This window comes from Peromyscus leucopus, chromosome 19 (genome assembly GCF_004664715.2).
Source record: "Peromyscus leucopus breed LL Stock chromosome 19, UCI_PerLeu_2.1, whole genome shotgun sequence".
Lineage (NCBI taxonomy): Eukaryota > Metazoa > Chordata > Mammalia > Rodentia > Cricetidae > Peromyscus > Peromyscus leucopus.
This window is the reverse complement of record NC_051079.1, coordinates 55,609,109-55,633,961: the sequence shown is the minus strand read 5'-3', so window position 1 is coordinate 55,633,961 and position 24,853 is coordinate 55,609,109. Positions and strand designations below refer to the sequence as shown.

The 24,853-nt window shown below is 43.3% G+C and overlaps 1 protein-coding gene across 3 annotated transcripts in view; it reads right to left on the bottom strand.

Moving 5' to 3' along the window:
- Ldlrad4 (low density lipoprotein receptor class A domain containing 4) overlaps window positions 1-24,853 on the bottom strand; it is a 250,223-nt gene that overhangs the window by 179,136 nt on the left and 46,234 nt on the right. For all 3 annotated transcript variants that reach the window (XM_028864663.2, XM_028864662.2, XM_028864664.2), the window contains exon 3: window positions 4,265-4,405. In XM_028864663.2, coding sequence (XP_028720496.1) covers window positions 4,265-4,405 — 141 coding nt within the window. The remainder of the gene's footprint in view (window positions 1-4,264; window positions 4,406-24,853) is intronic.

The following is a 24,853-nucleotide window of genomic DNA, read 5'->3' as shown; positions in this document are numbered from 1 at the left end:
AAAAGCTACTTCGAGGTGGCATAAAGGCTGTTGATACAACTATGAGCACCAGTGGGATTTTCTTCCTAACCTTAATTCATGCTAAACATTATCAGATGAGAGAGAGAGCTAACAGACATCTGAGCACTGGTGCATACCTGAAGCCAAGGGCAGAGGCAAAAGACTGATGTGGGTTATCTGGATCCAGAAGGTTCCACTTTGCTTCATTCTAAGTGTCAGATATCAGAATATTCAATATTTTTTTTTTTTAAGGAAACAAAGCAGGTCAAATAAGTAAACTCTGTTTCCAAATAGGATCAAGAATAGGCGCTACGACGAGGTTTGGGTTTCGCTGTTGTTTGTTTGTTGGGGGCCGGGGGGGGGCATGTGTCACACACACAGAGTTCATACACAAGAATTTCTGCAATACTTTACTTTCTTCAAGGTGAGGGGGAAGGTGAAATTTATGTATGAAGTTAGCACTCTGCAAAAGGCACACTGTCCATCTGCTATAGAAATGTACCATAGGTGAGCCAATAAAAAGTCCATGGCGCCCATCGGCAGCTCACACACGGCCTCGAGGACACAGTGCACAGAAGCTAGCAGGAGCTAGTTCTTGTTTCTTCATACTTCTCTCTGGGTGATCATTCATTCATTCATTCATTCATTCCATATTAGATTAGCCTCTCAGGCTGACTGAAAAGAAAAGAAACCAAAGAACAGACCAGCAACAGGCTTGGGGGAGGCGTGTTCCTTATAGGACAGATGGGCCTCCTTCCCTCTGGTACTTCAGTGGAGGCAGTGGACAGGTAGTTCCCAGACAGGCCGCAGGCACCTCCAGCTGGCACCATCCCTAGGGAATCTTTCCGAGGGGACAGAATGATTTCTGGGAGCGCACTCATTCTTGGACACCTAGAAACATACTATACATGAGGTGGAATGACTTTGAAGGCAAATCCTATAAAGCTATGGTGATTCAGCTCCCCAAGGGATGCCCAAGCAATATGTGAAGAGGAAGAGGAGGAGCAGGGGAGGAGGGGGAGAGGGGGGAGAGAGGAGAGAGAGGAGAAGGGGAAGGAGAAGGCTGGCAATACAATTATGTAGCTCACACTTTCCAGGTCTTTCATTAAACCCATGTGGAATCTTAGAGGGCAGAAATTATGCCCATTTCATAGTCACCAGAACCCAGGTCTTACAGGATTCAGTCACTTCCTTATGCAAAAGTAACCTGCCTAACTGCTAAGTCCTAGGACCAGGATCCAAATCCATCAGTCTAGCTTGGAACAAGTTCATATTCACCAAGCACTTAAGCCTTGCAAGGCTCTAAATGATTACTTGGATTGTCTGTTTTCCCTGTAGTGTGCACAATAGCCATTTCTTGTATGCTAATTGTGCAGATGCTGGCCCGCTGACTGCTAAGAAAGCTGTATTCCTGGGGCCCCGTTCCAGCAGTTTAGTTTGAAACAAGGACACTTAGTCAAAGCACATTTAGACAGGCCCAGTGATAGAGGCCTGTAATCCCAGCTGCTAGGGAGGTTGAAGCTGCAAGACAGTGTTCAATGTCAACCTGAACTACAGAGTTAAAGGCCTGCATGGGAAGCTTAGTAACAAGACACTGTCTCAAAACAAAAGAGGACTGGATATGTAGCTCAGTGATAGAGTGCTTGCCTGAAATGTGTAAGGTCCTAGGTTCAATCCCAGTGCAGTACAGAAAAGAAGAAATGAAGAACGCATTATAGTTTAGATGTGGAGCTCAAAAACACTTCAAGTGTTCTCGGAAAAGGTAGACAGAGGGGCCCTCAGAGTTCTTGGTCTTCTGGCACGCTGCCTGCTTGCCTTCAGGGAGGTAGTCTCCATCCAGTTCCCAATCCCCTCTTCCACTCTGCCACCCTCCTCCCTTGTCCTCTTCCCTTTGCCTGCCGACAAATGTTCCAGACTGTCCGTATCCAGAAAGCGAAAGATCACAGGCTGGACAGCACACAGCCAGACAGCAGCATTATACAAATACTACCACACAAACATAATCTAAGGAAAGCAGGGGGCCAACGCTAAGGAAATACAGAGCCAGTCCTGACCTTTGAGATGTCTTCTCGGCGCATAAAGACAGAACTTGAAAAACAGTCAATCTAAAGAAAGTCAGGGGCTAGAGGGGTGGCTCAGGGGGTCAAGGGCTTACTGTACAAGCATGAGGACCTGATTTGGGATTCCCGACATCCTCATAAAGCCACATGTCACTGTGGACACACCTGTAACCCCAGTGCCACTGGGGAGGGGGTAGAGATAGGCAGAGCCTGGGGGCTCACTGGCCAGCCAAGATAGCCAAAATGGCAAGCCCGAGGTTCAGGGAAATACCCCCACCGTGTGAAAAAAAGGAGTTGGAGAAGCAATTGCAGGACACACTCAATATCAACCTCTGGCCTTCCACATGTGCCTACATGAATAAGGGTACCTACTCACACATGGGTGCCCCCAAACACAACAAATAACCAATATCTTTTAACATTGAAATAAAGTTCAAAATTATAAAACAAACAAAAATTCTTGAGAAAATAAACACTGAGACTCCTGAATTTGGAAAGCACAAATAGCAGGCTTAAAATTCACCAGAGAATAGTTATTTTTATATCAGGGCCATACATGGTTTTCCCCTAAAGTAGGAGTACAGAAAAATGTGGAGTTTTTGTTTTGTTTTGTTTTTCTTAAACCCTCTCCAAATTTACAGAAATTGCATTTTTGTAGTCTAATTTCCACACAAAATTTTAATTAAAAAAAGATTGACTTTGTGTGCATGACTGTGTTATCTGTTACATCATGTACATGCCTGTTGCCCACGGAGATCAGAGAGGGCATCAGAAGCCCTGAAACTGGAGTTACAGATGGCTGTGAGCTGCCATGTGGGTGCTGGGAACTGAAACCCGGTCCTCTACAAGAGCAGCGAGTGTTCTAAACCTTCTCTCCCCAAATTTAATTTTTGCCAAGCATAATGCCTCAAAATGGTGTTGGTATGAAGAGAGGCCGAATGCATCCTGAAATAATTGATCTCAGTAAGAGGATCCCCATGAAGAGGACCAGATCTCTCAGCTTCATACCACCACAACAAATACTTCAGAACAACCAGCCTAGAAGAGGGAAGGTTTATTTTGTCTCAGTTTTCAGAGGTTTAAATCCACTGGGAACTGGCCCCATTTGCCTTCAGGCCTGTGCCAAGGCAGCACATCATATTGTCAAGCAAGCTGTAGAACCAACGTGTTCACTTCATATCCGCAAGAAAGCCCAAAAGAGAAAGCATCCTAGTTCACACCTGCAATCTCAACACTTAAGATCCTGAAGGAGGAGACATGCTGTCTGTGAGTTTGAGGCCCGCCTGGGCTACCTAGCAGAAACCTGTCTCAGAAAAACAACAAGAAAAGAAGCCAAGAAAAGAAAAAAGGAGCCAGGGTCCCAACATCTCCGTATGAAAGGCGGAGCAGCCCTAAGGAGGCTCCAAGTCTGTAAGGTTTTACCACCTCACGACAGTACCATGGGCTGGAGACCAAGCCTCTACCATCAGCTCCAGGTCTAGGGGAAGCAACCATCCAAACACAAAAAGGACCAGCTTGGAAAACGTTCTCCCCAGGTAGGCTGATACGGAAAGATGCTCAACCTCAAACCACTTCACTTGGCTCAAAGGAAAACAGAAAAGAATAAACTACTTTTTAAAACAGAATTCAATAGTCTTTCAAAACTGTATTATTCTCCTTTCTTGTCATGACAATCATGAGATCCAAAAACCAATGAATTTCAGATTCTGATCCCACTTTTTCAAGGTGAAGACAGTGTTCCAAGCCTCGGCTCTCAGGAGTCATACGCATAAAGACCTGACACATGTCTTATTTCCAATGGGTATTTAATAGCAAAACCTACAATTAGAACCTGTAAGAGTCTCGTGTAAATATTTCTATTTTTGTGGGTAATTATGGACCTGTCTTCACTTATTTAAAATTAATGAAGTTATACATTCAAAAAGGTCTCTAAAGCTGTGTGACAATCACAAATATCTGGTTCTTGGAACCAACCTGGGCTGCTCCGATCAACAGTAAAGCCCCATTACAAACCACAGCACCAGTGACCACCACAAGACACCTCATATTCTCCATCTTACACATGCCACCTTCCATCCCCAAAGAAAACCATGGTGAAAATGCACATGTCTTTCCTTTAACTAGGAAACATAACCTTCCCACCTCACATCTGCTTCCAAAACCCATCAGACACAATGCCGCAGAGGTGAGTCAGAGGGACTTACAGTTGAAGATGCCTGGAGGTGGATGCTCGGTCACCAGGAGACAGTTCTCTTCGTCACTGTTATCCCCACAGTCATTCTGTTGGTTACAGACCAGTGAACCAAGGTACAAGCATTTGCCGCTGGTGCAGGTGAATTTGCACTCTGAAAAGGCACAAAACAAAGCATGAGGCAGTCGGCTTGCTTGGTGCTCAGTAGTCACTGTTATCGTCCCCCCACAAACACACACCTCCCGTATGCACGCCATGATGATGTGGGAACTGGGATTATCTAGAGAGCCCAAGGAAATGAACTCAGAAGGGCCTTCTGGGTGAGGCTGATCCTGCATTCAACACACCACAGTCTGAGGCCTGCCTGCATTACCCACAAATGAGTCCATGGATGCCCCCTTCCTCCCTTCCTTTCTTGCCCTACAAGACTTACTCTGCTTCAAAACAAACTTGACAGCCTCCCACAACCCACATTCCAACAAGAGGCTCAGGTAGAAGTTGGGAGATCCAACTTGACTCAGGAGGCTCCAAAATTTCACTTCCAACTTACTGTTTTGTGGCAAAATATTCAAACCATTTTCTAGCATTCATTCCTCTCATGCCTAAGAAAAAGTTAATAATATTTTTTATAAAATATAATATACAGGTTATAAAATATATTATATATATATTATATTTTATAATGTAAGACAGGAAAAACCCAGTGTTCTGCTACCTAAGAAGCATGGGTGTGATGGATTATAAAATAGTATGGAGCCCACACCCAACTCCCTGTCAGCTGTACTGAACACAGGATCCCTGAACAGTACAAATCTATACTTGAAAATGGAATTCACCTAAATGGGACTCTAAAATAGAGTTTCCAACTGAACACATTATAAACAATTTTAAGCCATTAAGGGTGAGAGATTACACAATGGGTCATATAAACACCCATGACATCACCTTGGACACTTAAGTACCCATAGAAACTAAGAGGCTTCACACAGGGTACATGGCTAACAGAAGGAACTTCAGGAAGAGGCATAGGTTCCCAGTGATGGTGACTATCACAGCCTCCTCAGCTGTCAAGCCCAATTTCTAGCTCAAAGAAGAGCAGTAGCCATGGGTCCAAGAGTCAAGTCATTTCAACTCCAACCTTCCATTAAAATAAAGTTCCAAATAAGGCACTGTCCATAGTCCACCAATGTCTTCCCAGCTCTGCTAACCCTGAGTAGGGTTGTGCTAGTTGAGACCATCCGAGAGGACAGCCTCAATCTGAGAGGAAAATATTACCTGTCACAAAGAAAAGCAGTTAAGTCAAAGAATTTTTGTGAGTCTTTATGAAAGGGGCATTATGACTTTTCCATTGGTTCACAATCTGAGAGGATATAGGAAAAAAAAAAAAAAAAACCATTCAGACCCCGGCCGTGTGTAAAACCACAGGAGAATGGGGTCCAAGTGCATTCCCCAAGCTCTAAGTTGGCTGCACCACCTCAGTTAGAAACTGTGTGCTGAATGTGATCAGGTTGCACGGTACAGATATGGTCAGCACTGAACTATCACCCCGTATGGTGGAAAGATCAAGATCCAGATGTTCAGAATCTCATTTATGAAGTGACAATTTTTAACTTAATGGAAAAAGGGAAGAATTTATCTTCCTTTCCACAAGGAATATTGAACTTCAGATGAATGCCAAGCATGAAAAGAACATTAGCCCGAAACAAGTAGTCTCGGGGTCCCAGAAATGGTCAGACTCTAACTGAAGAGTCTGCCATTGCTATAGTTTAAAAGGCTCTCACGTTAGACGGCCACAATCAGGTTCATACGGAACCTCGAAGCAGCAAGAGAATATAATGACATGAGGTTGATTCAGTCATTCCTATACCCAATACTCAATATTTTGTGCCTGCTGTATACACTGAGGCATGGAAACGTGGGGCTGATAATACAGGCAGGGCCAGACATGGTGGTGCAGGCCTGTAATCTAAGCACTCAGGCGAGTGATGCACAAGGCTTGTGAGTCTGACACTAGTCTGGGCTACACAATTAGAACCTGTCTCCAAAAATAAATTAAAAGGAGAGGGGAAAAAAAACTAGCCCCCATTAAAGAATTTACAGCACGGATTCTCCAAAAATGTGAAGAGTCGGGAGTGGGGAGGTGGCTCAGTGGAGTAGTATTTGCTATGCATGCTGTGAAGTATGATGATCTGGGTTTGGATCCCAGCAACCATGTACAAAAACTAGGAATGATAGCATGGACCTGAAACACCAGCAAGGAAGAAGTAGAGAGAAGAGGACTCCTGGGGCTTGTTGGCCAGACAATCTAGCCAGGCCAACCCAGTCCAGCAAGCTCTAGATTCACTGAGTCTATCTCAAGTAATAACAATTATTATTATTATTATTATTATATAATGTGGAAGGTTCAAGGAAGACATACAGTGTTGACCTCTGGCCTCCACACATACAGGCACATGTACATGCACACGGGCACACACACACAATACAAATAAAATGAAAATATCAACTGATTCTTCTAACTCCTCCCAGGGCACACATCTTCTTCCTTACATCCTTTGTATCCGTTGCGCTAGTCAGTCTGTACTCAGTGAACCACAGACTTGTTCGATAACTGAATAATCTAATCTGAGCCTCATCAGAACCCTTGATTCAGGACACCCTATTGGTTAGGCTGCTGGCAGAAGGAGCCTCGGGAAGAGATCCAGGACTCCCACCAGTACTGTCAACAGACTCCTACAATCACCATTTATTCATGTTTCTCTTGTCTCCGTTTCAAGATCTGCTTTTGGACTTGCCTATGATAAGCATGCCTATCCATGTAAATTGTCAAAACAGCTGGTTTTCTTAAGTGGGCTTAACAGCGTCCTAGAAGGGCTTGTGTTATGATATGCTTAGTGAGCTCTTCCTTAAAAGATAATGATATCAACCCATTAAGTTTCAAATTCACAAAATCCCAAACTTCTCAATGACAAGTCTTGAGTCAAACATCAAACTAAGTCTATCACATGACCGCCTGAATCAAAATGAACAGAATAGATATCTGAATTTGTTAACTCTCATGTGTTGCAGGAAAATACTCAAAAATACTATGATGCAACTAAGCATTAAGTAGAAAAGCTATTAGAAAATTTTAATAGAAAAAACTTTAATAGAAAAGCTGGAATGAAATTTCAGACCAGGCTAAAGTATCTGTTGATATTAACATGTCTGGTGTTGATAAAGGCAGGCTTCCAAAACGATTCAAGCTCTCTTATGAAGGCCATCTCCACTACACTTTCCTACCCCAAACCTCACATATTCTGGTCTTCTAACAAGTAGAGTACCTGTGATATTCCAATAAATTGAAAACTCTTACCCCAGCTGCACATTGGAATTGTCTAAGCATCTTTCGAAACTATTGATACCTGGGTACCAGCCCAGGCCACTGCTCTCAATGGCTTGAGGTGTAGCCTAAACAGTAGGTGTTTCTAGATCGTGATCGTGATTTTGAAGTGATTCTGATCGTGATTCAAGACTGCCCCTGAGAAGTAGACAACTCACTTACATGAAGCCCTCTCTTTGGCTAAGAATATTTTACGAAAATATTTCGTTGATATTTTTTTAATTTATTAAAGTTTAAAAATTTAAATACACAAGTACTTAGGTAATTTTTGGATACAGTGCTCAGTCCCTACAGCTCTTTCTGTCAGTGGGATATTTCAGAAAATGAGGAACCACAGAACTTTAAGATCTATGCTGCTGAAGTATAAGAACGGATGCTTTTTGATGCCTAGACCACACTTTCACACCCCAGAACTAGGATATGTTTTCAAAGGAGTGAAACTCAAACCAAAGAGAGAAGACAGACAAGGTGCTTTTTCTTTACTGTTTGCCTATTCTTTCTGGACCTTGTTGAGTATTCCTACCAATTTAGAAGTTTAGAGAAGCCAGTGATTATTAAATATTAGAAACATTTGATGACAAAGCCTCACTGATTTCATATGTATAATGCAAAATGAAGAACTCAGAAACCAGTGTTAAAATCACTTACGATATTCAAATAACTCCTCTTCTTGAAAAGAAAAAAAAAAAAGCTTTCCAAATGAAGAAAATAGCATTTCTTTATGCCATAATTCTCTTTGATTTCTTAGAAAAATCGTTAGAATGAAGGCTGGCAAAATGGCTCAGTGGACAAAAGATTTTGAAGCCAAGCCTGAGTTCAATCCTCAGAACCCACATGGCAGAGAGAAAGAGTGCCAGCTCCTGGAGTTATCTTCTCTCTTCAGACACCTGCCATTGCATGCACGCACACACACACTAACAACAACAATGATAACAAATTAAAATGGCTACAGTCAATATAGTCGTAATAGAAGTCTCTCCAAATTTCAGGTCTTTCCTAATCTCTATACAAAACTTTGACCAAATCTTTTCAGGGTCTTAGAACCTCTTAGAAACTCACAGTTTAACATTGACAAGAACTTAGACACACACTGGCCCATGTCTTCACCTCAGAGTCCCTGGGCTACCCAAAGTTGAAGAACAAATTTTCAAGCAAATTGAGAGAAAACCCTTTTTACTATCCTGAATGTCATTCTAATGATGCACAAACCAGTACTAGCCAGCTAGACCATACCATGTAGGAGAAGAGAAAGGAAATGAACAGTTAAGAGAACTTTTTCTAATATTTCATCAACTTTGAGAAAACAAGGAATTTTAGATCCTGATACCAGAACAGAAACAGAATATCCTAGTATTTCATGTGAATTCCAAAGTACTGCAAAAATAGCTATATTTTAACAGCAGGACCTAAGTCCCAGCAGCTCAGGAATCTGAGTATTCTAAACCCAAATGCAGAGCCATGGAACAAATCTGCTTCACGGGGACTAAATTTAATCCATTTGGTAGAGTCAACATTCTAGTAGTTAAAAGGCAACAAAAAGTTGCTCTTGGTTTTTCCTACACTCTTCTAAAGTTTGGTTTTCACAGATGGAATCTCAATCACAAAATCAGGACCTATAGACAGCGTTAGCTCTCTGCTGGAAAAATCAGCCTTTTCCGTGAACTGGCAGAGCTGGGTATCGCAAGCTATTTCTGTGAACGTTCATCCAGCAACACTGACTCATTTGGTTCACACATCTACCATTCACAAACCTGCAAACAGTGAATCTGGCTCCTTCGCTCTGACATCAGCGCCTGGAACTTGTGATGGGGACCTTCTCCTCAGTGTCCTCAAGTTGTGAGGAACAAGGAGGGCAAGCAGCTGTGTAAGCATTAATGGGGTCCTGGGCTGGCAGGATGGCTCAGTGGGTTGAGGCACTTGCTGCCATGCCTGATGACATAAGTTTAAGACCCTGTATCCATATGGTAGAAGGAACACACACACACACACACACACACACACACACACACACACACACACACACACACACACACGCGCGCTGTAGCAGGAATCTTAAAAGGTCTTATTAATAAAAACAAACCTGAAGCCAGGTATTGGGGTGAATGCTGGAAGATCAGAGAATCAGAACAAGCTGCAGCTACCTCACCTTGCCAATTCCTCAGATGATCCTGTTTCCTCATCTGAGAACCCTGGAAGCCTCTTGAGCCCACATCCAAATGGATCTCAGCTGAACTGATGCTAAAAGTCTAAAAACTTAACCAGGCTCTAGTTCCCAGTTTTCACACCTTATATACCTTTCTGCTTTCTGCCATCACTTCCTGGGATTAAAGGTGTGAGTCACCATTCCTGGCTGTTTCCAGTGTGGCTTTGAACTAACAGAGATTCAGATGGATCTCTGCCTCCTAAGTGATAGGATTAAAGGTGTGTGTGCTACCATTGCCTAACCTCTATGTTTAATATTGTGGCTGTTCTGTTCTCTGACCCCAGATAAGTTTATTGGAGTGCACAATATATTGGGGAACACAATATCACCACATTTCCCCTTTTTTTCTAAAATAAAAAATACTTATAACTAACACAAGAAAAAGTATATACATTATATACAGTCAAGAAGCACATTAACAATGTCTACTCCATGAACATTTGACAGATTCAGACAAAAACTCCATTATGCACATTAACAATGTCCAGTCCATTAACATTTGACAAATTAAGACAAAAAATTTCATTACTTATCCTATTTAAAACAAGCAGTTCCTTTTTAAAAGTAGATTCAATAATCTCCCTTTTTATCTTATCATATCCATATTCTCTTTTTTTTAGTAAATCCAAAAATCTACCTTTTATCTTATCATGTGTATATATGCCCTTTTTCAGAGTAGATTCAATGATCTACCCTTTTCTATAATGCATACACACACCACATGTAATACAAAATTTAAAATAATTAATAAGTTCCTAAAATTAAAAATAAACAATTTTACCGTTACACACAACTCTTATTACATAAATCCAAATATCATATTGACTTTTATATAAATCTATACTGCCTTTTCTCCTGCAGGGTAGAAAATTTCCTACAATAAAAATAAAGTTCAACAAATAAGGCCAACAGTAAGTAAAAAAGCAAACGAACCAAGAAATACGGGGGAACAGGAAGAGAAAGACCATTATAGCATAAGGCACCCCAAGACATGGCCATGAACCCTCGCTCACTCCCAGCAATAAGTACTCCAATTAATCAGAAACAGGCATTTTTTTCTGCTTCTACTACTTCAATGGATCTGCCATATTTTTATTAAAGGGTGCTGTATAAGAACATGGGGATGATCTTTAATACTAATTTATCAAATAAGGCTCACCATGTTATTACCTCCTATGACAGCCTTCAGTGAGGATGGAATGTTGGAAGAGCTGCTATGTAGGAAGCCAAAATAGTATCACCCCACAGTGATGAACTGGAAGATAGAGCTTTGAGAATCTTGAGAAATGAGAAGGTCTACATCCCTAGAGCAATGCTTCTAAACAGCCAGCTCTCTGTAGCATGTAAACAGCAAGACTGATCACACACTGGCACACACACACACACACACACACACACACACACACACACTGTAGTGAAATGTTTTCATACAAAGTATGCTTGCTGAGAAACGTGAGTGCGGCCTCATCTACAGTGGCCTACCGACACTCACCTCTCTGGCAACATGAGATAAAATAACACAGAAATCCCTCACACCTCAGCAGCCCTACACGCCTCCACCCACACACTCTGCCAGCAGACGACACAAAGACACAGACTCCGCTGGAGATCCTGTCTCACCCAGAGACGAGCTTCAAAGGGGAGAGCTGAATCCCAAGGCTTTTACTTGTGTAATAAGTCGCCCCACAAACATTTAATAAGAGTCCTGTCTTAAGTAGCACTGCTGACGTCACAGCGCCCTTCAGAAAGATGACTATAATATGCTAAAGAGTGTTTGCCCATAGAAGATCAACAGAAAAGTCTCACAGAAGAGAAAATCCACTCCGAAAAAGGGGGGGGGGGAATCTCAAACTACTTTACAATATGGCCAATCGCTGCCATTATGATGTGGAAAGACTATTTGAAGGTGTCTAAAGATATCTGAGAAGGTAGGTAGAAGAACCATGTGCTGTCCCTAAGAGGTAAAAGTCTCCGAATTTAGACCCCTGGCCCTACAACTGCCCTTCAGAGGAAAAATGCACCTGGCCTTCCACCAAACACCGTTAGGGCTCAACACAGCACGTGACACTTCCCACATTTAAAACTCCCGAATGAATAAAATTGTTTCTGTGGTTTTCAATGTTAGGAGGTGCCCTTACCGAGTTCTTGTGCCGAGTAGTGCACAGTTCCGAAAACAAATAGTTAATCTGCTATGTAGTCATCTGCTGTAGCAGGAATCTTAAAAGTTTTTATTAATAAAATCAAACCTGAGGCCAGTTATTAGGGTGAACACTGAAAGATCAGAGAGCCAGAACAAGCCACAGCTACCTTACCTCACCAGATCCTTAGCTGGTCTTGTTTCCTCAGACTGGAGGCTTCTGAGTCCTCATCCAGAATGGGTCTCAGCTGAATTGCTGCTCAAAAGCCTGAATGCTTAACCAGGCCAAATGCTTAGCCAGCCAAATGCCTCTAGTTTCTGGTCCTCACGCCTTATATACCTTTCTGCTTTCTACCACCACTCCCTGGGATTAAAGGCTGCTTTCTGGGATTAAAGGCATGATGAGTCACCATGCCTGTCTGTATCCTTGAACACATGGATTTCTGCCTCTGGAATGCTAGGATTAAAGGATGTGCTACCACTGCCTATGCTTTATGTTTAATATTGTGGCTGCTCTGTCTCTGGCCCCAGATAAGTTTATTAGCATGCACAATATTTGGGGGAATACAATACCACAACTTGCTCTACACTTTTAGTAACAAGAAAGCACACCAGTATCTATGGAGCCCACGGGAAAATGACTTAAAAGTATGTGGCCAACGTGTGAGCTGTCACCATCTCTGCGTGCTGCATCAAGGCCAGCTTTGCAGTTTCTTGTGATTCCTATGGTCTTATAATTAGGAAAAATGAAAATACCATTTGGGGATGGGGAATCAGTGAGAATTTTTCAAAATTTCTAAACCCATCAAGACAGTAACTTGGGGCTGGCCAGACGGCACAGTGGTTATAAATGTGCCTGCAGTCAAGCCTGATGACCTCAGTTGGATCCCCTGGTGGAAGGAGAGAATCAACTCCAATTATTTGTCCTTAGATCTTCACATGTATGCCATGACATGAAAATACCCACACACATACAAATAAATAATACAATTTATATAATTTTTTCTAGAGATAATAATGTAAAAAAGCAATAATAAAGTGTGTTATTTCTTCTGGCATCATCCAAGCAGAAACCCTACTCCATCTCACCACACTCCTGCAGGAGAAATGCTGCCTAAGTTACAAAAAGAAAAAGATCAGGAGCTTTTCCCATGGGTGAAATAGTACTACATGGACCCTAGCGGGCAGGGACACTGGTTGAGTAGAACCTGGAAGGAGCTGAGGGAGGCCAGAGAGACAGGGAGCTTTTCAGATTCCCTGTTTTGCTTTTACTCTGCCTGAGATGAGAGGCATGAAAAGATGTTGAGTTCAAAGATGGCTACAGTCTGACACTTAATCTATCCTTCAGTGTGCAGCATGTGTACCCGTGCACACTGACACGCACACGAGTGCACACATTTACAGAAACTTCAGATCTACAGATTTGTACAAAGAAAAAATTACATAGCCAGCATTATGCTCGATATACAGAAAAATCACAGTGTGGGGATCCCAGATTCCCCTCATTTGTATTTTTACAGGATCTGTTTGCCATGTGGGAAACAGACCTCCAGGGGGAGGGGCAGGCAACCACTGTGTGAGGAATCTGAAATGCCTTACTGGGGGCCATTAACAGCCTTCAATCCATGGGTTATAAATAAATGTATTTGAATGTAACGAGAACTAGGAGCATTTACCACCCATTCATGGAGATTAACCTTGCAAAACCCTCTCCTGTGGTTGCTCTGCAAAGAAAAGAGTGTACATCACGAAGTGCAATGAGAACTTGGAGCTGTCCACTGACAGGTGAGCCAGGAGGACTACACCCAAGTAATAGAATCAATATATAGACGCACAGGTATTTACAGAAGAAGTCTGGGTTCCTAATGAAGTCCATATAGTGTATGACATTTACCTTCCAGCCAGCCACCATGAGTCCGATACGTAAGCATTCAGCACTGATTGGTGCAAGGAGTACGTTCCAGGCACTAAAGGAGAAGTGGACCAAATGCTATCCTGACACTTGGGAACCTGGCCTTCCTCCGGCTCCCCCACTCAGTATTTAGTGTATCCTCGAATGAGACTTTTAATCTCCACATTCCTGTCGGGAAAATGGGGCTTCTGGATTAAGTCAGAGGTTTGGTGTTTCGAGTAGGGAATGCCTGCCATCGCCTATGATGGTGCTGTTTGGAGAGGTCACAGATCTTTGAGGACACAGAGCCTTGCTGGAGGACGTATGTCACAGGGGTGGACTTTAAGAGTTTATAGCCTCACCCTATGTGCAGTTCACTCACTCTGCTTCCTAGAAGCAGGCGCGATGTGAGCTATCAGCTTCCTGTTCCTGCCACTGCTACTATGTGGCATCCCCCTCCAGGCCATTATGAAATCTCCCTCTGGAACTGTAAGACAAAAAAAAAAAAAAACCCTCCCTTCTGTAAGTTGCCTTTTGCTTATGATATTTTATCACAGCAACAGAAAAGTAACTGATCCAAGCCGTCTTTAACATTCCTCGAACACCCTAGGTCTTGTAACTCAGAGGGCCTCACGATCCTCAGCAGAGGTGGAATATGGTCAGAAAGGGATATGAGTTAGAGCTTACTGTGAGGTTTTACCTGAAATAGGCACCTTCTACCAAACAGTTTGAAAGCCAAGTATTGAATGGTTGACTGGCTGAATAATTAATTGATTGAAATAGGGTCTTGTTATATAGCCCAAGCTGACCTCAAACTTGTGACCCTCTTACCTCCATCGTTAGAATGCCAGGATTATGGCGCTTAGCTGGCTTTGGGGCACCTGTTCCCCATGCTGGGTTACCTTGCCCAGCCTTGATACAGGGGAAGGAGCTTGGTCCTGCCTCAACTTCATGTGCCATGTTTTGTTCAAGTCCATGGGAAGCCTACCCTTTTCTGAATGGAGAGGGAGGAGGAGAGGATGGGGAGAGGGTAGATGGGAGGCATGGGGGGCAGAGGGAAGGAAGGGGGCAGGAAGGATGGGAGGAAAGGAAGGAAGGGAAACGTAGTCAATACGTAAAATAAATTTTAAAAATGTTAATTAAATAAAATAAATTAAAAGATAAAAAAAAGAATGCCAGGATTATAAATACGGACTACCGTTCCTGGTTCTTTTACATTCCAAGTCTTTTCAGACATTCATTTTATTTTTGTGGTGTGTGGGTTGACCTAGGAGTTCATTTATGCTAAGTATACATTATACAGCTGAGCTATATCCTCACCTCTTTAAGTTCTTACAATCCATTAGTTTATAAAATGTTAAGAAAAGAACTTCAAAGAATGAAATCCTACTTTATCCCATGGGTGCTTCTGTGGACTGCACTTATTCCAAAGACTATCTAACTGACAGCTACTTTAAAAAAAACTTATCTCTGGATTCTGGACATTCTTACATGTTATCTTTTCTTTCTGTTTCAAATTTCTGATTCTCTCATAAACAAATTCCACTTAGGCTTCTGGCCGCCATCACTCACCTAAACAGCTTGTCCAGGTGACCAATGCCCTTCACTTTGACCCCATTGGGTCACCTAGAGTGACCTTTACAGGTCACGGCTGGCCCAGACGAACATCCCACAGCAGTGATGAGCCCTGCCTACCTCATCTGCTTTAGCTCTCACCCCCTAACCTCTGAACTGTGGAGGGGAGGCAGGGTTCATGACTTTTCTGGACACTGATATCTCTCATAGTTTCCAACAATTCATTGTCTCCATCCCCTACGCATATATAGGATCTCTATACAGCCTCTAGATTCCAGATCCTCCCATTATGCCTTTCAACATCTTCATGCAGAAATGACATCCAGTTTGCCATGTCCAAAGCCAAAACATATATTCTCCCACCCAAATTGCTCCATTATGAACCTTCTTTACTATGGAAACCCCACCCTAGATAAAGAAGTTATTGGACTGATCTGTAACTGTCCTTTCCCTTATACTCCAAACCATTAAAACAGTGTTGATTATACCTCCCAAACACATCTGGAAATGAGGCTTGTGCCAGGCACCCTTGTCTAAACCGCATCCCACCTTGACTTACTGGTCTTCTCATCTACAAAGCTGATTTCAGTGGTCTCCATACAAGTACCCCACCTTCTCCAGAATCCTCCCACAGCCTAAGCACAAAACAGAAACCAGAACAATGGGAACCATTCCAGTGGCTTTCATGTTGCTCAGAATGAAACTCCAACTGCTCACGCATTCCTCGCAACTTGACCTGGTTATCACTTCTCTTGCCCCTCCTTTCCTCCCTCCTCTTCTCCCTTTGTGTGCGGGTACCAACCTGCACACTGGTCCTAGGACACAGGCTCACCCGCACTCGCTTGTCCTCTGCCTGGGGCACACCTTTCCAGCATACTGCTTACTCATTTCCTCTCTTCCCTCAGGCTTCACACAAATGTCCACCGTGAACACAACTCAGACTCGCCCAAGCTGCTTTCTTTCCATGCCATTTCCCTCCATTGCTTGCTCTTCTAACTTCACAGTTAAACACATGCATAATGTTCTGTCTGTCTGTCTGTCTGTCTACTATTCTCTATCTTGCCATTAGAATGGAAACAACATGGGGCAGGGATTTTTGTTTGCCTGGTTTTACTGGTAAATTCCCAGAATCTAGAAGACGATTTGCTATATACAATAGACATCCAGTAAATAGTTGTTAAATCGGTGTCGAAGTCAGAGCCATAGAAAGGCTCTCACATTGACTACCGTAGTCCCTTTGAGTGGAGAAATTTTTTTGTTAGCTGAACAAATATCTTCAGTAAGAAAATACATATTCTACATGAAAGAGAGGAAAGGGGTAGGGGGAAAGACAAAAGAAGGAAATAAAACAAAAAAAAAATAGCAAATGACAAAAGATTGTTAAGGTAAATAGCCAACTAGTTTTTTTAAACTGTATTCTTTATTTACAGAATCATTTCCTCTCTAGCCCACAATGTCATAAATATTTAGTCTTTTCCCATCTGTCCCTTCCCAGTTAACCTGGCTTAATTCCTAACTCACAATGTTCCCTCTCAGTGCGACACTCATGTATCACACAGAGAAAGCCCATTGTCTGGCTAAAGCGCTGGACTATTTGTTCAGGAAACAGCCTGCAGCTCCTTTCCTGGCAGCTTCTAGCACCCCAAGAACTGGGTGTTGATACTGAAATTCTCCACCTGTCTCATTTCCTATTTCAATAGAAACAATCTGACTGATCTCCTGGGACTAGGCAGACTCAGAGCCAGAGAGTAAGATGGCACTCCATCAGCCCATGGGGCTCCTGAGCTGCACTTGACTTTAGTTCGTTATTTTTATCTTTTTGGATTAAAAATTACCATGGCTTTTTTTTTTTGTATTTACTTTGAGCCTCCCATAGTGTCTGCTTAATGTCCTTCATCTGTCACACAGCCTTTCTAAAATTTCCTCTCTTGAAAATCCCTGCCTTCTGAGACTTCACCAAAGCTGGCTGGCCTCAGCATGCCAAAGTACCAGCTACAGAAATGCCAGAGCATCCTATGACCAACCCACACTGGGATTTTGACATGGTGTCTTTCACTTTTCAAATGAATGGACTTCAGTGTCCTACTGAGAGAAGACATGCTGTTTGTCTCAAAACAAGGAAAGTTTGCTGAAATGAGCTGCTTCTCTAGATTAAGATTCCTGTCAACATCAAGGAACAGTCTCTGGTGTCTGTAACTAGCCAAATTAGAAGGATCCCATGAGTGGAAAAGCCACAACCAGGATGCTCTATGACATGTCATACTTCAGGAGCGGGGGAAGAGAAGGCAGGAAACTCCTCCCTTCTCAGTGTTCGCAGAAGGCAGAGTCCCCAGTGATCCAAACCAACCCTGATGGTGGGAAGGGACTATGTGTCTTAGGGTCACTATTGCTGTGATGGAACACCATGACCAAAAGCAAGTTGGGGAGGAAAGTGTTTCTTTGGCTTACATATCCTGAATCACAATCCACTGAGAGAAACCAAGGCAGGAACTCAAACAGGGCAGGAGCCTGGAGGCAGAAGCTGATGCAGGCACTATGGAGAGGCGCTGCTTACTGGCTTGCTCAGCCTGCTTCTTATAGAACCCGGGACCACCAGCCCTGTGTGATACCACCCACAATGGGCTAGGCCCTCCTACATCAATCATTAATTAAGAAATTTTTCTACATGTATGCCTATAGCCCAATCTTATGAAGCAATTCATGAATTGAGATTCCCTCCTCTCAGATGACTACAGTTTGTATCAAGTTGGCATAAAACTAGCCAGCACAGCATGGGATTCTCTTGTCTAGTTGTTGGTTTTATCCATAGATACAACTTTATTAGGATAAATTACTTACTACTGACAGCATACTGTAGGCTAGACTCTCAAGATCCACAAAAACAAAAATGTCCTGAACATGCCCTTTCAAACACAAGCCAATTAAGGATTTCCTAAGTCACTCTGTCTATTTCCCCAATGATCAAAAAGTTTTTGATAGACTTAAAAGACTTCAAGGCAGTCTGATTATTAATCAGAACACTGACAAAATTACTACTTTCTAAAATTAACAGCCAATATTTTTCTGCTCAGTTCTTACCAGGGCAAATCCATTAGGAGCCTGATGATCTGTGTGGCGTGAACTGACAGCCCCCAGGACCCCTGAATCCTGTTGCTCTGGGTCACTTCTCCCTACATTTTTTCCTACTGGGTCCCTGGCCTTCACGGAATCTTGGTCTTCCCATCATAGGCCACACCAACCTAAACCTTCACCTGCCCTTTCCTTCTGCGCTCCATGCCAAACTCTGACAGATAAACCTCAAATATTACCATAATGTCTCATACCAAGGACTGGTTGTGTGTGCCAGCCACACCCAGAGCAGTTGGATTGGAAGCCCATCAGCATCACTTATTGGATGTTGAAGAAACCCATGAAACATTCATCTGACCTCTCTCCAGCACAAATGCTCACTAATGTTTATTTATCTTCTGTCTTGATTTGTCTTTAATGAAGACAGAAAAGTAACTGATTATATCTGCCCCCTCCCCCACTTCTTAGAGTCTTGTGTATCTCTGGTTGTCTTTGAACACCCTTTGTTGGCGAGGATGAGCTTCATTCTCCGGCCTCTACCCCCCACATTCTGGGATTACAGCATATGTAACTACTCCCAGTGAGTGTGTCTTCCTCAAATCACCATTCACACCTTCGAATATGGTTCTGTGGTTCCTCTTTAGTTTTCTCATCTCAAACCTCACTGAAGGAAGGAAATACAGGAATCGACAGAGTACCGATATTCCACAGTGAATCTAGAAGGCTTTCTCAATACTATTCTTGTGAATACATTTATAAAATGCCAGTGTAAGTGATACAAACGAGACAAATGTGTCATGGAATCAGAGTTCTTTATATTCAAACATAATAAACTTTCTTTTTTTTAATTTATTTTATTGGTTTTAAGTGTGTATACATATGTGTGTGTGTGTGTGTGTGAGAGAGAGAGAGAGAGAGAGAGAGAGAGAGAGAGAGAGAGAGAGAGAGAGAGAGAGAGAGAGAGAGAGAGAGAGAGAGAGAGAGACCCTGGAACTGTAGTCACAAGTGGTTGTAAGCTGCTTGGTATATAGGTGCTGGCAACCAAACTTGGGTCTTTGGAAGAGCAGCACAGGTTCCAAACCTCTGAGCCCTCCCTCTAGGCCCAAAACTTTCCCTGTTTTTGAAACAGAGTCTCCCTCTGTAGCCCAAGTAGCTTGGAACTCATAACATAGCCCACACTGCAGCAATTTTCCAGTTCCCAAGTACTGAGATTCCAGGAGTGATCCCCAGGCGATGCTTTCAATTTTAAAGTGCAGCCCTCTTCCCATCCCTGTGTCCCAGACCATGTCCTTTGTTTTGATTTTTCCTGTAACACTTACCACCTTTCACTCAATCATAAATTAGCTCTCTGCTCACTAGAGTGTAAGTTCTCCACGCTGGGAATTTTACATCACAGCACCTCCACTATTATCCAGAATTAAGTATCATTGCCATATGTTCCCATGACACCCTATTCCATCCCCCTCCCAATACAATGTTCACCATCATGCTTTCTTCATCTGTCTGTCTGTCTAGCCCACTGGTAAAGTCTCTTGAGCCCAGAACATGGATCATAATTTTTGTAGCACATGCCTAGCAAAGGAGGTAACTAATTGGTTTGAATTAACTCAAATCCAAAAGCACTAGAGAAAACAGAAATCTGTGGACGTTGGGAGTGAGCTTTGTGTGTTTTGCCTGTACTTATTATCTGTGCTTTTACCATGGATGTCCCCACAGACATCGGCACTAAACAAAGGGATGTGCCATGAGGAAGAAGATGCCATTGAGGAACAGCAGTGGAGAACACCTGGCTTGTTACTGAAACCCAGAGTGAGAACTACCCAAGGACAAGAGGGGGCCTGAGTGGGAAAACAGACCAAAAAAGTCCAGAGGTACAGTGCATTAGATCTATGATACAGCCTACCAAAGACTGGCGAGTGAGAGCGGGGTGGCAGGAAACCGCTCCTCCACCTCACCCCACTGTGAACAAGACAAGGAGGTCTGCAGAAGCGAACTCTACAAAAACAAAACTTGAGCCTTGGAAGCAGACGCTCTGGGGCGGGTTTGCTGTACCTCCCTATCTCCCAGACTAGGAGGGAAGAGGGTGCCCTTGCTGAGAGGTGGTGCTCTGTTCCCAAACCTGCTCCCTCTTCACTTTTTAATTATTATTACCCTGGCTTTAAAAGGCTTTAAACTATATTTATCACAACAGTACCCCGCCTCCTCTCTCTCTCTCTCCAAGCTTTCGTAGGAATGTGACTGAGGCAAATAAATCCCTTTCCCTTCCTTTGAATTTGTCTGGATTCTGTTGCTTCTGCCTGCTCACCTCCTCAAACAGTAGTGGTGACTGACCATCAGTCCGGGTGTGGATTAAATGCAAAAATAGCACTCAGCGGCAAAGATACACAAGCAAGGTCGTCACACTGTCCCCTTACTCCAGCCTTGGGTGTTCAAACGCACAAGTGACCAACACCATTGTGCAGCAGACCTGAGGGAGGCTCTGGGATGGGAGGGTGACCCCTGAGGAGCTGATCGTCATGTAGGAAATCAATCAGAGACATCAATATTTAAGTTACACAAAGAGCAGCCGCTCTCTTCTCGCCTTAGACTCAGCTGCAAAAGATAACTTAAGGGGAAAAGATACGCATCCCAGTGAAGAAGAAATGGCAGCTGATATTCTATGTATTTGGCATTTTAATTTCTCCCTTTTATATTTTAATTCTTTTGTTTTAGTGTTTAACTCGCTTGAATAGACTCCCAGGGCTGTCCCTCTGGCTTAGCACCTGTTCTCTATGTCTCATCCAGCTCACATCTCAGTCCTCTCTACTCCCTCTTTCCTTTCCCCCCAATTTTTACTTATTATTACCCCTCGCTTTAAAAAGCTTCGAACTGCATTTATCACAACGGTATCCCGCCTCTTTGCTTTCCAAACCTTTGCAGGGATGTGACTGAGGTAAACAACATGATCCCCTAACTTCCACCAGCTCAAACAGTAGCAGCCACCCCAAGCCCAAGCGTAGACTATCTGCACAAAAGACTAATATAAAACAAAACAAACACGCACAGGAGAGGGAAAAGAAAACAAGGGAGAGCACTCATAAAGTGCAGGAGTATCCCCGTCCGCACCTGTCACCAGTGCGCACGTTACCAAGGTCGAGCTACTAGAAACTACAGGGTAGTTACAGGCAACAAATTAGACATTTGGAGCTGCTCTGTGTTTAGGCAACTGTGCCGAACAACACACTAAAGTGCTCTTCCCATTAAGGAAGGGCTGGTGCATTACTCACCGAGAAAACACAGAAGGGAAAACATATATGCGCCCAGATCACACAGAGCATGGGTTTTCAAGCTCCGTGACTATGCTTTAGGGAACATACGACAGTGTCTATATGCAAACAGCAACCAAGAAGACTCCATACAGCCCAAGAGGGAGGAGAGTGCTCTAGCTCTTGAGACTTGAGGGGCTAAAGTTCATACTGTCTGCTCTGTTGCCAATGATGTCAGGTCTTCTCCGCTGAACCTAAACACTAAAACAAGGAAGCCCCACATGACACAGCTTTTGAAAATCAAGATACTATTTACTATAATCAAAGTTACAAATAAACCACATTTTATTATCAAAATGACATGCTTGATTACTAAAGAGATAATACGGTAACAAAAAATTATAGGCTGGAGAGAGAGCTCAGTGGTTAAGAACAAGGGCTGCTCTTCCAGAGGACCCAGGTTCAGATCCCAGCACCTACAGGGTGGCTCACAATCATCTATAACTCCAGTTGCAGGGAATCTAATGCCTTCTTCTGGCCTCTATGGGAGAGCCCTACACACACATGGTACACAGATATACATGCAGTCAAACACTCATATGCATAAGATAAAAATAAAAGTTAAAATTTTAAAGAAATTATATGTATAGGTGTATACACACACAAACACACACACACACAAAAGTTGCTATTGATTCAGTAAAATTTAAGAGGTATATAGGTAATTTCTTAATCAGAGCAAAAAATGTAATAGTTGAAAAAGAGTTCCTCTACCAGCCAGGGAATTATGTATTCATGTGGTGATATACTGTGTAACCCAATGAAGCTTACTTACCTGGGGATCAGAGGGCAGAACCAGCCACTAAATTAGACACAGAGGTCAGGCAGTGGTGGCACACACCCTTAATCCCATCACTCGGGAGGTAGAGATCCCTCTGGATCTCTGTGAGTTCAAGGCCACACTGGGCTACATGAGAGAAAGAGAACCAGGCTGTGGTGACACACATCTTTAATTCCAGAAAGTAATATGGCAGGGCAGAGAAAGGTATATAAGGCGTGAGGAAACAGGAACTCGCTCTCTTGAGGCTGAGGATTTCGTAGAGATAAGCTAGTGTCTGGCTTGTTCCTCTGATCTTTCAGCTTTCACCCCAATATCTGGCCCCAGGTTTTCTATTAATAAGACCTTTTAAGATTCATGTTATATATTCAGGCTACAATGGGTACCAAGGTATGTGTCAGCTATTCTGTTGGAATACATTGGTTGCCTTATTGCCTAAGGCTCCGTATCTAAAAATATTTCCAAATGTTTATGTGTCATAACACCCGTGCAAGTGGAGATGTGCCTCCCTCATGCTGAGGCAAGGCATGTCTGTCTCAAGCGCCCATGTACCGGCAGGTCTGTCGTTCTGTCTGCTGCAAACGCTTTTCCTGCATGAGCTGGGTCAGACGATTATCTGCGTTTCTGATTTCCTTGCATCAGTAAAGGGACTTTCACTTGTACAAATAGCAAGGAAGGGAACAGCGGGGTAGGGGAGGCTCTCAGAAGGACGCTTGAAAGGAGAAAGCAAGGAAGGCAGAGGTGAACAGCAGCCAATGGCGCCTTCTAAGTGAAAGACAGAAGTTCCCATGCTCAGAGTCTGGTGAGCTGGAGAAAGAGGCTCAGAAAAACCTCAAGATCCTGCTGGCCTGGAATGAGGTTAGGACAGGGTAATAGGAACACTTGGATTTTCTCACGTGGTCTCTCAGTTTGGGTTTCCATTGCTAGGACAAACACTATAACCAAAGCAACTTGGAGAGCAAAGGGTTTACGTCAGCTTAGGGCTGTGGTCCAGCAGGGCAGGGATGCAAGGCAGGATCCTGGAGGCAGGAGCGGATGCAGAGGCCATGGAGGGGTGCTACTTTGTTGTTTTTTACTCTTTTGTGGGGGCCTGCCACCCTGCTCCCAAATAAGCGACACACGAAGGCTTATTCTTTTTTTTTTTTTTTTTTTTTTTAAGATTTATTTATTTATCACATATACATGTTTGCTGCATGTATTCTGCAGCAGAAATGGTATCAGATCTCATTACAGGTGGTTGTGAGCCACTGTGTGGTTGCTGGGAATTGAACTCAGGACCTCTGGAAGAGCAGTCAGTGCTCTTAACCTCTGAGCCATCTCTCCAGCCCTGAAGGCTTATTCTTAATCATGAATGCCCAGCCTTAGCTTGGCTTGGCTTGGTTTCTAGCCAGCTTTCCTTAACTTTAAATGATCCCGTCCACCTTTTGCCTCTGGTCTTTTCTGGTTCTCTTACTTCTGTAAATCTTACTTTTACTCTGTGGCTTGCTGGTTGTATAGCTGGGTGGCTGGCCCCTGGAGTCCTCCTCCTCATCTGGTTCCTCCTTTTCAATTCTCCCTTCCCAGAGTTCTCCTTCTATTTATACTCTGCCTGCCAGCCCAGGCTATCTCTCTCTTCTGCCTTGCTATTGGCCGTTCAGTTCTTTATTAAACCAATCAGATGTTTTAGACAGGCACAGTAACATAGGTCCACGGAGTTAAACAGATGCAGCACAAACAAAAGTAACACACCTTCAAATAATATTCTACCACACTGCTTACTGGCTTGCTCAATCTGTTTCTTATAGAACCCAGGACCACTAGTCCAAGAGTGACACCACCCACAATGATCAGAGCCCTACCACATCAGCAAGTAAGAAAATGCCTACAGACTTGCCTGCAGGCCAGTCCTATGGAGATATTTTCTCAGCTACGAGTCCTTCTCAGATGAACCCAACTTTTTTTTCTTTTTGCTTTTTTTTCCCCCTTAGTTTTTCGAGGCAGGGTTTCTCTGTGTAACAGTCCTGGCTGTTCTGGAACTTGCTTTGTAGACCAGGCTGGGCTCAAACTCAGAAATCTACCTGCCTCTGCCTTCCGAGTGCTGGGATTAAAGGTGTGAGCCACAATCACCCAGCCTCCAGCTCGTATCTTTGACCTAAGAACCAGCCAGCACACATGAGTAGCTCTTGCTTCTGGGCACTAATGGCTAGACTTGTTCATCCACAGCCGTGGATGTGTTACAGATTCCCTGCACTTCAGTTTCCTTATCAGACCAATGAAAATGAA